This window comes from Simochromis diagramma, unplaced genomic scaffold, assembly GCF_900408965.1.
Source record: "Simochromis diagramma unplaced genomic scaffold, fSimDia1.1 OVJJ01000685.1, whole genome shotgun sequence".
NCBI lineage: Eukaryota > Metazoa > Chordata > Actinopteri > Cichliformes > Cichlidae > Simochromis > Simochromis diagramma.
This window is the reverse complement of record NW_024387477.1, coordinates 15,524,040-15,538,075: the sequence shown is the minus strand read 5'-3', so window position 1 is coordinate 15,538,075 and position 14,036 is coordinate 15,524,040. Positions and strand designations below refer to the sequence as shown.

Genomic DNA, 14,036 nt, shown 5'->3' with positions numbered 1-14,036 from the left:
TGAAAAAATAACTGAACAGTGAGCAGGGAAACTTATTTGAACAGAAAAGGCCTGCAGGTCGGAGTGGCATGGTCTGACAAAACCAGAAGGAATGAAAGAAGGTCAGAAACCATTTACAGTCATTGTGCTTCTTAATAAATAAATAAGTGAGACAACAAAGGTTTCATTTCATACTGCCTTACATACAGTGAAAAGTCATTATGGATACCACAGAGATTTCATTATTAATAACAATGACATGAATAATTGTCATCCAAAGTTAAACCCACATTCAATACAAACGTAAATCTGCTGCTATTTTATTACTGAAGAGAGATCCACTTCTGTGTGAAGTCTGCAGAATAAGCGCCGAATTAGAGCTAAATCAGGCTGCCTTTCACAATTCACTGTGTTCTTGAAATCATGTATCAGCAGAAAGTGTCAAAAAGAGATGAGTTTCACATTAATCTTCACAGCGGGGTAGTATGGCAGGAATCGTCACATTTATAATAATGACATCTTTTTGTCACGGTGCACTGCAGTAGGATGGATGAGGATGTTTTAGTTTCTTACTTATTTTGTCATCCTATTGTGCGAATTTTGACTTTAAAAAAAGAAATTTTATATGCGTCATGTGTCATTTTCTGAGAGCTTTAATTTTACTTTTGACCATTTTCAGCGATAAGTTCAGCATTACTGCTGCCGTTTTACATCCGTTTCCATATAGACTAACTATGTTTCTTTGAAAACACTGTTATTTATATGCAGCACATGATAACTCTGAGTGGAATATGTTTAGTGTCAGCTCACCAACTGGTTTTTCTAATAGAGATGACAGTATATTTAACTGTTGACATTTTTCATGGTCACAGATGGAGGACGAGCTGTCTCCACATTATGAGGCTGGTCTAATGATGATGCTGAGTTATTATTAGTTTCTTTCCATCTGCTACTTCAATACAGCATGAATGGGTTACCAAATGGGCCTTCTGGGCACTGTTCCAACAGGCACAACCAGGTGCAGGTATTGGAGGATGAGGTAACTTTCAGGTGTCTGTACTCAGAGGTCGAACATCTTATAATTAAAGCTACTGGCCAACACCTTTATGTGACATTTAACATTCATAGAGCAGGAACATGTTGCAGCTATCACTAGAAAATAAGCATATAATAAACTTGTTTACGGCGGTTGAGCTGTAAAAGCAGCCTTACGGGGGTCTGTAGGCGAGCAAACCTGCCTGCTTATGGAAATTGATAGAATCACATTGGGTGGAAGCAAAGAAAACTGTGTGAGCAGAACCAGCCGGTATCACAACTTCCACGCATACTACTTTCAGCTCCAGGCAAAGTTTGTTAACCACATAGTAAGTATAAAGTATTGCATAATGACGACTTTTTTATTTTCACACTGTTGCAACACCATTATAATGCTAAGCTTCTGTCAGTTGATTTCGATGTGTTCACTATACAGTTTTTTTTTCTAAATTTCAATATGCAAATGAAATTGATTTTTGACTGCATGAAATTAAAAATGTTTGGATAAATCCCATCTAAGCTACCACAAGGTGCAGTTAACTCTAAATGTACTTGTCTCTCTATAAAACAGCTTCCAGACCTGTTAATTGGCTGTGCATTGAGAGATACAACACACATTTGAGATGTGATATATTCATATGGAGTTACCTTAAATATAGTGGGTAATATGTAACATTTAAGAATAATGAGGGCGTTGATATTTGGTAACTTGAAGCAGGTTAGATTACTGACAGTTATAAAGAACTTAAGGTTTTATAAGCTTTAGATTTATATTTGTTTTGCAATATAAAACAGATGGGAAAAATGTTCTACTGCAAAGATGTTGTTTGCTCACATTGCAGTATGGGGTATGTAAAGAACATATAGTTCATGTGAAAATTAAAAATATTGGTCTCCAACACTGACAAAATTCTGCAGTGTTTCAAGTCAATTACAGTGAAGTGTGCAAAGAGAATTCTTAAATGCTCACTTTCTTTTAAGACTGACAGTCTCTTAAAAACAAGAAGCAGGTGTGAAAAGAACTATAGAGGTTCAGATTGGAAGGGCTTCTTGTTAACAATTTAAGGATCTTTCTGGTATCTTTAAAAACACTGCAGAAAGAAGATTGGCAGCAGGTGTGAAGGGGGAAGAGCAGACAATTTGTGCCTCACCAGGGGGTCGGCGTGGATTCAGAAACCATGCAGGCTTGAAACCGTAATCCTCCTTTTTCTCTTGTGTCGAGCATAATCAGGCCAATCTAAGGCCTATGTTTGGGGGCCGGTGTTGGTAAGGCAATTGGCTCTGAAGTGATTACTGCCCACTGAGCTTTCGACAAGCCCGTGATGCTGATTGCAGAGTTGCAGAGAAGAGGGGCATAAGGAGTTTACGGTTGCTGCATGTGAGCTAATGGAACCAGTGACCTGCAGCATTTGAGATTTGCCCTGCGTGATGGCGGCTGAATGATATGTATCAGTCAGATGTCAGTTGTGATTTCACTTAGGTGTGCTGTTTTTTTTAACACTTGCAGCTCTCTTCTCAGCATGTAAACATGCACACTGTCACACACACACACCAGGCAGCATCAGATAAAAATGTTAATCATTGTATTTAACGCATTATTTTAATGTGGGCCTGTTTTGTCTGTTTATTAAAAAACACAGCGTGATTTTAAAATGTTTATATTCAGGATGATCAGAGAATATACACTTCTACCTGCAAACCCACTGTTCAAACTAGTCCAGTGCATTATTGCACATTTTGGTATCGATCCAACACCGGGTAAATACATCGCCAGTATTGTCGATACTAATAATAATACCGATACTTTTATCTTATAAAGGCAACTTATGTAGGGGAGAGTGGTGTGTCATGACTTCCGAGATTAATCATCAATTTTCAAATTCTTAACAGAGTTTAATGATGACTAAATCACTGTTAACACAACAAAACAACCCTTTTCGTGTATTTTGAAACTGGGGTTTTTCGAGACCTTGAATGGAAATGTGGCTGTCTCTACAGGAGTTTGGATCATTTCTGTTGTTTAAATTTATACAGGGTATAATTAAAATAACCTTACAAGGAACAAACGACTCATAAGAAAGAGGGACCGGAGAAACGGACCTGCACGAAGGCCAAGTATTGCATAAATAAGGATGATTTTGAACTGTGAATCCAGCAGAGCTTGTTTTGTGTAACCTAATAATATGTGTAGCTAGAAAGAAGCACAGGAGGTTTTCTTTAAAAAACCATATACTGGTGTTTTTTGCACATTTCATACCCTAGAACATATATAGATAGAATGACATACCAGATGTTTTGTATTGTTTTAAGTTTATTTCTGTACTTAGGTACCGGCTTTTGCTCGTTACCAGTTATTTCCTCTATGGAAATTATACACGAAGGTTCGTTATGTGCTTCTGAATCTCTCTGAACTGTTAAAAACAGCAAGATGGAGACAGATAACTCTCAGATCTCTTACTTACTCTTGGCACACTTTAACGCAACACAAGTTCCTTGTTCGGACCCCATGTGACTTCCCTAACCAATCAGAAGCCAGGAAATCCTAGCCTGAGGGAAATGAGGGAAAATCAACTTGGTAGATTCAATACACAATTATTAGTGCTTTGAAAGTGCACAAGTAAAAGTACAAACATTAAATAAGTAAACATTAAATATGAATGAAATGTAAATATAATTTGCTTTGTAAACATCATTAACACATTTGTTTATCAATTGAAATATACATTTATTTCTACACTTTACAGAAATATATGTTTTTAGTCATGTGATGCTTTTTGAAAGCATTAAAACCATTAGCAACAGATTGCAACAAAAGACCTTTAAAAGCACACGTTTAAAAGAAAAATATATAGTTTCAGGTCTATAGTAAATTCAAAGGATACTGTGAGGCACGGGATTACAGAGAGTCGGTGAGAGCATTTGACATCGATTAATGGAATTTAAATGGGGTGCGCTAGGATGGTCAGAAGGTATTATTGAACTGGTAAAGGAAGGTGCAAAAAGAAAATGCTGAACAAGTGTGAAACTTTCTTTGTGGCGACTTTCTGTGTGCCCTACAGTTTGCAGAAGTCTGGCACAGGAAGCAACAATGAATACGAAACGCACAGCTTAGCAAAATCGTGCAACAAAGTCTGGTTTCCTGGAGCGGAACGCCAAAGCAATTTATTCCAAGCTGTCCGTAAAATTAGAACGTTATTTTGGACAATCATTTATATCCGCCATGAAAGACGATCAAACCCAATGGAAATACGGGTAATTACGCAAGTCTGAATCACGTTTCACAAGCTCAGCACAGCGTCCTAAAAGGCATTGTGATTGCGACTGGGGAGCTGTAACTTTGGGTGATTTATTCCATTTAAACAGGCAATGTTAACCAAAAGGGCTGATTATATTAAACTAGGGAGACTCTTAGAAAGAAAGAAAAAACAACAACAACAAACAGTCTGTGTGGCAGAGGGAGAGAATGGGGGTAGTTGCATATATTGGAGTGCAAGAATTGCACGTCTTAGGTCTCTTCACACTCTCATACTTGTGTTACACCAGCTCCCACTGCGCGTAAAGCTGCGGTCCACCGGGACTTTGTTATCTTGTGTGTGTCCAGCTGTTCTTCAGCCTTTATCTCCGGTGTCACTGCCATGGTCGTGTACGTACACGACTGGAATTTCAGTACCACCGACAGCTCCCTCTCCAGCTCCAGCATCAATACAGACAAAGCGCTTTGGGGCTCCACGGTGCCCCACAGCCCCGGTGGGCTGAGCCGGACCGGCCATACGGTGGTGGCAGTATGCCTCGGCTTTATTTTAGTGGCAGGAATCCTCAGCAACTTTCTCACTCTGCTCATTTTCGCAAAGTTTCGGTCCCTCTGGACGCCCATCAATCTCATCCTGTTGAACATCAGCCTAAGTGACATTCTCGTGTGCGTTTTTGGGACACCGTTCAGTTTTGCTGCCAGCCTGCACGGGAGGTGGCTAATTGGAGAGTACGGCTGTAAGTGGTATGGATTTGCCAATTCCCTCTTTGGTGAGTAACTGCATGAGGAGTAGTATTTTTCCCTGTTTACCCTTTAAAATCAAATAATTATGACCGCGGTGTCTCGTTTCAGAAGTAGAGCAGAGTAAATGATGTCATTTATTCTAGAAACATAAAAATGTAATAAACTTAAATTAGAAGCACTTCAAACCTCTGAGTTTTAAGGCTTTCAAACGAAATTAATAATTACAGGGGGAAACAGATCTTTGTTAATTAGCTTGACTTTAATTAAGTTAAAGAACTCTATAGGAAAATACAGGAACACCTGTGTCTTAAGAAATACTTTCCCCCCTTTGTTGCTGGGGTTACATTTACTTTCTCCTTTTTAAGTATAATATAAAATATATAATCTTTTAAACAGCTGCTTTACATAAAGCCAATAACCTACTTTTCTCCACGATTATGGACAGCACCATCATTATAGACTCTACAACATGCAAAATGTGGCTTTATGAAGGGATCGTAAAAGCTTTAACCAACCTGAGGTGCTGCAAGGGCAAGTGGCCTCTGATGATTAAATCTAAAGTACTCTTTTCATTTCTCCACTCCTGCTTCAACAGGGATTGTGTCCCTTGTGTCCTTGTCTCTTCTATCGTATGAGCGCTACACCACCGTTCTCCATTCCTCTCAGGTTGATGTCTCAGACTTCAGAAAGGCCTGGCTGTTTGTTGGAGGCTCTTGGTTCTACTCTCTCTTTTGGACATTGCCTCCCCTCCTCGGTTGGAGCAGCTATGGACCAGAGGGTCCTGGTACCACTTGCTCCGTCCAGTGGCACCTCCGCTCACCCTCCAGCATCTTGTATGTGCTGTGTCTCTTCATCTTCTGTCTGCTGCTGCCCCTTCTGCTCATGCTATATTCTTATGGAAGAATCCTGATGGCCATTAGGAGGGTGAGTTCAGAGATACATGAAGAGTTTCACCACATCTTTTGGGACGATCACACAAGACAAAGAGAAAACCATGCAACCACGTACAGTGCTACCATGTCATTTTTAGTTGTTTATTTATGTGTAAGTAAATCATAAGTCATCTGTATATTCATCAGAATTTTATGATTTATAATAGTAAGACAACGAATCCGAAAGCAGATGGCAGAACAGAGCTCAAATTACATTCATCTAAATTCACATGAGTGTGAAATCTGCTTTTGCTTATGTCTACCACATTTTGTCTATTTTTTCACAGTAACTACCCTGAAGGACTAAGATCTTGAATACTGGAATTCTTGTAACATAAAGTCGGATTTTAGAGGTTAAGAAGAGGCTGAGTTCTATTAAAATTTGATCATGAGTTTTCGAGGTAATTCCAAGGAAAATCAAGTTGGATAAGCTAGCAAGTCATCAATGAGGAGAAAGAAGGGACCATGTATAAGGGGCAAGTGTTGGGTTGAATCTGTCTTTGTCTTTACTGTCTTAAGGACAGTAAAACCAAGCCCAGTTTATAGCGATCCATGCCTCTAGGTCACCGTATCACCATCTTTGTTATGGATACATATAGATAAATAACTGGTAATTAAGAGTTTCTTGTTAGTGTTGGGTTCTTCCCACTCCTTGCTCGTACTGCTTCTATCACCAAATGCTCTGGAAGGTATTTGTAGATCATGGTACCAACTTGTTGCTATTGGATACCTGTCATTATATAAGCACTTCCGTTTTTTAAGCTTGATGCACCCAAGAGGCTGAGCAGAAAGCGGCTTTGCAGACTTGATCACTGTAGCAGCGAACTGGGGCTCAGCTGCATCAACTCAGAGCCCAACCATCAGCTATTTTTAGAGAGTTGGCAATCTGTCTGAGGAACCGTCTCCTGGCTTCTCAAAACTTGAACCAACAGATCAGAAAGAGAAGCGCAATATGCATCAGCACTGTCGGTGTGGGTCAAACCTGTGTCTTTTCTATATTCTTAACTAACAGCATCCCATTTAAAGAGCGAGCAGTCATGTTGCATCAACATATTTTATGTTGTAGTTCAGTCCCAAAGGAATGGAATTCAATTCAATTTTTTTATATACAGAGACCAAGTTCATAACAATAGTTTCCTTATATAGCAAGGTAAACAGAGTCATAGTGTCGGCATTAGAGGAAAAAACAACGACAATCTTCTGAGTATGAGCAAGCAAAAGTGACAAAGAAGAACTCAGGGTGAGATGATCATCTATTGCCACTGCATGAGAGGTAAGGGAAAGGAGAAGATAAAAGAGAAGCGCATAGAGATACAAAGACAAATCAAACTGTGGCAGGCAGTAGGGAAAACCATTTCACCATCATAATCAGCGGGTAGCTCGATTTAGGAGAGAGAACGGAGAATAGAAGGTCAGTCATGCAGAAGTGACCACAGTTATTACATGAGGGAGGTTTGTTCAGACAGAGCAGTGAGGGCCATGATCTAATCCTATATAGCAAGAGGTGTAATTGAGTGTATGAGAGATAAGCAGTAATTTGACAGATGGGGTAGATTTTCTTCTCTGTGAGGCCTCTTTCACAAGCCAGATATGCTCATTTATTCATAAATCACCATGACAAGCATCACGGTGGTAATTACATACGGAGGTGGGCACATGAAATCAATACTGACCGGTGAGATGCTGCTGTAACCACTTGCTTTATGATTTATCTGAAAAACAAATGTGATGAAACGTATCTGGGCATGTAATGTGGTCATACTGCTTCTGACCAAGATCTAAAAGCATGGTATCTGTTTTTAGCCCCTTCTGATTATCACACATCGGACATATTCTGCTGAGCCAGCAGTCATTCATAACAGGTTGTCATTATACCTAGAATCTGATTGATTTAGGATTTTTAAGACTAATACTTATACTGATATTTGGACATGTAACAATTTGGTATTCCAAAATTTCAGTCTTTTTTTTCTCTTTCAGACATACACAACACAAACAGGTTCCTCTAACATTTGCTGTATGTATGTATTTATTTGCTCATTTATGCTTTGTCCACTATGGTGTTTGTGGCATTTTACGCACACGTGCCAACAAGGAAGTTACAGAGCGCCCTGAGGTGGACAAACCATGCAACGTTAACACGCATAATGTGGTCAAAACATCTCATAAAAAAATATATTAAAAAGTTTAAAAATCATAGAAATGATACATTTATATATTTATAATATCTCCCAAAACTATCTGTTGGGCTTCAACTATAGCTAAGGGTTAAATTGATACTATTTTTGCACAAATCAAACACATATAATTAATATTATATTATGATATTATGGGAATCATGGGATCCTCACTGATCCTCTTGAAGTCTGACCAATATACTGGAAACAAAGTATCCTTGATATCTTTTCATATGCATACTATTTTCTGAGTGTATTCCTTTTCTTTTTCTGAAATATCCTTTAAAATTGATATTTTAATTTTTGTGAGCAACACAACCATCACTTACAGCTCACTAACTTGCTGTGCGCTTTAAACTTCACTTCGCTGCTTTTAAGAAGTGGAGCTGGTTCAAGTAACGGTTCTTGTTGACTTGTTATTAATGTTTATTTTATACCGTATATTTGGATTTTAAAAAAACACTTTCAGTGAAGATTTATTCTTCACTTAAGTAGGAAATCACCTGTGTACTGTCAACTCTTCATAATACCACATGAGGGCACCAAAGACAGATTTTTAAATGCTACATGCTGCAGCGCAAAGTGTGGATTTTAGTAATCAGTTGATAGATAGCTTATGTAAGCAAATTATTCACACAAAATAAAATGTGTTGGGACTGAAATAAAAGAGCATATGCAAGAGGCACGAAAAGCCTATTAGTGGACCTGAAAAAGCCTAAGATTCTTAGAGACACAAGCAAAACACATGAATTTTCTGGTGTCTTTACATCTATACCTCTTATTCTCCTTCTCTCTCACATCTCCAGGTGGGAAAGATCAATCTTCTGGCAGCTCAGCGCAGAGAACGCCACATTTCGCTGATGGTTTTCTCTATGGTGTCCTGCTACATGCTGTGCTGGATGCCCTATGGCATCGTGGCACTGATGGCCACCTTTGGTGGGTCGGGGCTGGTGACTCCCATCACTAGTGTGATTCCTTCCATCCTGGCCAAGTTCAGCACTGTTGTCAACCCTGTTATCTATGTTTTCTTCAACAAACAGGTGAGAGTGAGGACATAACTGATAGACTGATAGGACTGCTGAGAAATGTCCGTATTTCAAATATCACTGCATACAATATACTAAAAGTATCTTGTCTAGACCAGTTTGTTATAAAAATGGAGTGGCATTGTGTCACTGACAGAGTTGAACACAATAGTTTTAACTGCAGCTCAGTTTCTGCAGCACCCAAGATGATATATGTTTTCAGTGTTTCTAATGAGACTCCTGAACAGAATAATTTAAGATATTAAATTCAGAACCATTAATTGAAAAGCATTTTCGTTACTACTTTTTTATTTCAATGCCATGATTCTGATTATCCCATAATAGATAACATAGATAATACAGGGGTGTCATTTATTGTAAAGTAGGTCGATCCTTTGTCAAACTGATTATACGACGATGTTGCACGAACTTACACAATACTTCATTTTAGGGTCTAGTTTTCAAGGGTTAAATGTAAACCGTGGTTAAATGTATCCTAAATATAATGAACTGAACTTTCCAGGGAGATTTACCAGTGTTGAACTGAGCACTCGACATGTCCTTTGATCTGCAAATCACTACTTATTGCGACTGACCATTCTATTCCATTCTCCACTATACTTTTGCACAGTTTTATAGATGTGTTTTGGCCTTCATGAAGTGCAAAGGAGAACCTGAGATTGTACAAGGAGAAGAGCACCGAACTCCGAGGACACAGTTGTCAGAATATTTCCATGTCCATAGGAAAGCTTCCCTCAGCTCCCCACAAGTCCAGATCCCCAGCGGCCCCAGAAACACTGTGCTCTGCAGCCGACATGTAGTTTATGTTCACTACACTCCATAAAAAAGTTGTTGTTTTCAAATGACTGACTGAGAGTATTAAAATACCTTGTTGATATTAGAAGTCAGAGGAGAATGGTCAGACTGCTTTAAGGTGATAGGAAGGTACCAGTAACCATCATTACAACAAAAAGTAGAAGAGCATCTGTAAATGCACAGCACATTGGACCTTACAGCAGATTGACTTCAGCAGTAGAAGATCACACAAGGTGCCACTGCTGTCATCTAAGAAGAGGAAACTAAGGCTACAGAACTGTACAACAGAAGATTGGAAAAATCTTGTCATCTGGTCTGATGAGTCTCGATTTCTGCTGCGACATTCAGTTGACGGAGTCATAATTTAGCAAAAACAGCAAACACATGGCTCAATCCTGTGCTGGTGAAATAGTGATGTGGGAGATATTTTCTTGGCGTAATTCGGGATCAGCTGAGCAGGCTGCGCCTCAAATAACTGAAGCACTTCGACAGTAAAAGGAGGTCTAACCTGGTCCTAGCAGTGTATATGAGTGCATGAGTGAATGAATGTCTTTAAAATTTTACACAAAATAAAATCATATTCCAATTTTCTTCAGTTTTTCCTCCGGACCTTTGACACACAAAAAACATGTGAAAACTCTGTACTGACATCATTTTAAAGTTAAAAATATTTTTTGAACCACTAGAGGAGGCAGTGGGCCGTTGTAAAGGATTTCTAAAACATTGAACACATTTCTTGTTTAGACAGCTGCATAAAAATAATTGTAACACTTTGTAGATGGTATATTACTGTATATTATTATTATTTTAAGGTTTTTTTTTTTTAAATTGTAGCCTTTTTATGAAATAAAGATACAGCTTTTATCAAGAAACACTTGTACTGCGCACATTGGCAAATTTAACCTCCCCCTGATATTATTCACATTTACATGAGTCCAAAATGGAAAATAATTAGTGTGTATAAAACTGTGATAAAAGTCCCTGGGTAACTTTAACTCATATTAGGCTTTTAATCACGATCACTTATTGTAGTTGGTGTAAAAACTCTTTATTGTATCTTTCCAGCCACTTGTTTTGGAGATGAAACATTCACTGTCTAATAGCGACTTACACAGGGACACGCTGCACTGTGCTGTATGCAGAACTCTGTAAGCAACTGTATGAACCCCACATTAAACAGTTTTCACTTTAGCTTAACCAACATGTGTGGGCTAAAAAAAAAAAAAGAGTCAATGGTTGGTCTCATTCCAGACAAATCCGCTACCACAACTAAGCACATTTCACTTATCCTGCGGTCGTTAACAGTGTTGTATATCTAAATGGACATGCCATGGTGTGAACTGTAGCCAGTAAACTCTCAACAGATTAAACTAAGTTTGAGTTTGGTCTGGGCATTCGGTTCGTCAACATGAATTAAAGTTAGGTTGAAGTTAAAAATTAACCAAAATTAACCACGATGATCCTGTGGTTACACAGCTAACTTTAATCTTTACTCCGGTGAACAATAGCACTAGTCTTTTGAAGGAATAGCTCAGTATATATAATGCCTTAGATACAGTGTTACGTTTGTCTGCTTCTGACATTTAGGCTGACCAGATAATTTCCAGATATAGTCTGCGAGAAAGATGTGAAAATAAATGGTGTGAAAATACTACTGAACTCTTAATATAGATCTTTGTGTCTCTGTGTGACTATGTGTGTGTGCCATGTGATATACAAGTACTTTAAAATACCTTTTAATGTTATAACAGCTTATATACAAAATTGAAACAGTTTATGGGGATTTGGTTTTGTGGGCCAAAAAAGTGAAAGTAGTGTCAGCTAAGTGCACAAGTTCACATAACAATCACATTACAATGTGCAGCATTATAGACATGCTATAGCTGACACAAAGGAAAATGCAGTGAGGGTTTTTTTTTTTTTTTAAACCAACATGCACACCACATGTATTCACCAAGTGACATTGCAAAGACATCTGCATGTCAAAGTACTGAGACCTTCCAGGAAGTAGTCAGACATAAACTCAGATGCTTGAGAGAGGAGCAGTTCAAAAGCGCATGGGATGTCACGGACGTCAGGCCTCTGCAGCTGTCACCGCTCCGCTCTATCATGATCAACACTTACCAGACCAGCCTGGCTCCACCACCGGTGCCTCCACGCAGCAGGTCCCAGCCGGTCCTCATCCCAGCTTCACTTCCATCGCAGGGCCACAACAAGGTTCTCGTCCGGTTCTTGGTTGCCGTAGTGGTGCTGCATTTATTTCTTTCACTTGCAGGATTCTTCTACCTGTACTACCATGAACATATGGTAAATCTTTTTTTTTCTCATTCACTTTGGACCCATTGTATAAAACTGGCAGCTTAAACAAAACCAAAATTAACAGTTAAACTCAAAATTCTGTTTTCTTCTTATTACATTTTAACATGACTATATACTAAAATAATTCAGCTTTATTTTAAAACAGGGAAGTTAAGTATGCAGAATTGGTTAGATCTTTTGGTTCACACATTTTTTTCCCCCGCTGTGTGTAGTTTTACCTGGCTAATTTGACTGCATTTAAAAGATAGGAAATGCTGGCGAGGTGTGCTTATGAAAACCTCCCTTCAGTAAGTTCTTTTACCCATTTCTAATGTTCTACTTTTTTCTTCCCTACAGGAAAAACATTTCTCAGCAGAAGATAGAGGTATATTCAGTTCAATCAATAAATTTTATATATTAAATAGAAAATAAAAAGATGTAATGGCATTAATTTCTTTAAAAATTTGTTCTCTCTTTTTCTAAGATGGATTGCCCTCATCTCAAAAGCAGGAAATGGACAAACAGGACACCTTCTATAAAGCCTTAGCACGCATGGCAGTTAAGCGAGCTGAAGGAAAGAAAACACGTAAGAATATTACACATTTTTTTCTTTTAAATAAAAAAAATGCAGTGACAAGTTATCAAAAATCTATTAATGAGTGTTTAATTAAACTTCTTTGTCTCTCCAGCGGGTTGTCTTCAGTGGGACACGATGCACTCTGTTCTTAGAGGCATCAACTATTATGAACAGATTTGGCTGACTATTCCAGAGACTGGTTTTTACTACGTCTACTCCAGAGTGACCTTCTCCAAGGGCGATTCCAAGATCCCACTAGCCAGCAAGGTCAAGCTGAGGAAGAACGAGGCAGATGAAAGCGAGGATGTAATGAAGGCCTACTGCTACCTGGAGAGCACAAAGAATCCTCACATGTGCACAGCCGCTCAGGGAGATCTGATCCTACTGGAGAAAGGAAACCAACTGAGTCTCTGGGTACAAGACCTCTCACTGGTGGACTATGAAGAAGGCGCAACAAGCTTTGGGATATACAAACTATAAGACTCATACATGGACACATGAATAGAAAAAAGCTGAAGAATGGGATCTCGTGGATTTATCTACAAAAACACTTTTGAATTGGCTGGCTCAAACATCTTCGTGGATTAGTTTGGATTTGAGAGACATAATTTATTACACCAGATATTTTTTTTTAGTTATTTTTGTTTTTGTATTGATTAGTAAAATGTTGTATTTATTGATGTAAATAGATTGTGAAATGAAACTAATATTTAATCTGAAACATTTATACTCTTCTCAGTTTTTCTTGCATCAACCTCACATCAGGAACGAGTTACATTTAAAGGACACGCACACATTACACTGAAACATCCAAACTAATGAACCACAGGCTCAGTGGTTTAAGGATGAAGGCGCCGAGGTTATACGTGTATGAGCTACATTATCCCACCATGAGGTATATTTTCAAAACATTTTAAGTGGTCATAAGGAAACACCTTCGGGAATAAGTCCTAAAAACTGAATTTCCTTAATGTAATGATGGTTACTTTAACAGGTGTAAAAACACCAAGATTCATCACCAGTAAAACCCCTGATGCTTATCATGTTCTAGGTTAGTGTGCACCACTATGGTTTTCAATTTCTAGGACACAAACAAACCACAAAGAGAAGCTGCAGTTTCTCACATCGCCAAATGGGACCACTTAAGGTACAGGCTACCCACCAATTTCAGTGGTAAGAGAGGAAGCAAAGGACCGGTGGTTT

The 14,036-nt window shown here is 38.6% G+C and overlaps 2 protein-coding genes across 2 annotated transcripts; both read left to right on the top strand.

The window, feature by feature from the left end:
* Positions 1-4,578: 4,578 nt before the first annotated feature.
* tmtops3a (teleost multiple tissue opsin 3a) lies at positions 4,579-10,020 on the top strand. Its single transcript, XM_040015172.1, has 4 exons — positions 4,579-5,034; positions 5,604-5,932; positions 8,924-9,157; positions 9,774-10,020. The coding sequence occupies exons 1-4, from the start codon at positions 4,650-4,652 to the stop codon at positions 9,984-9,986; spliced, it is 1,161 nt and encodes a 386-aa protein (XP_039871106.1). The 5' UTR covers positions 4,579-4,649; the 3' UTR covers positions 9,987-10,020.
* A 1,966-nt stretch (positions 10,021-11,986) lies between these two features.
* Positions 11,987-13,560, top strand: cd40lg (CD40 ligand). The gene is made up of 4 exons (XM_040015171.1): positions 11,987-12,265; positions 12,614-12,641; positions 12,741-12,842; positions 12,946-13,560. The coding sequence occupies exons 1-4, from the start codon at positions 12,068-12,070 to the stop codon at positions 13,311-13,313; spliced, it is 696 nt and encodes a 231-aa protein (XP_039871105.1). The 5' UTR covers positions 11,987-12,067; the 3' UTR covers positions 13,314-13,560.
* Positions 13,561-14,036: the final 476 nt, after the last annotated feature.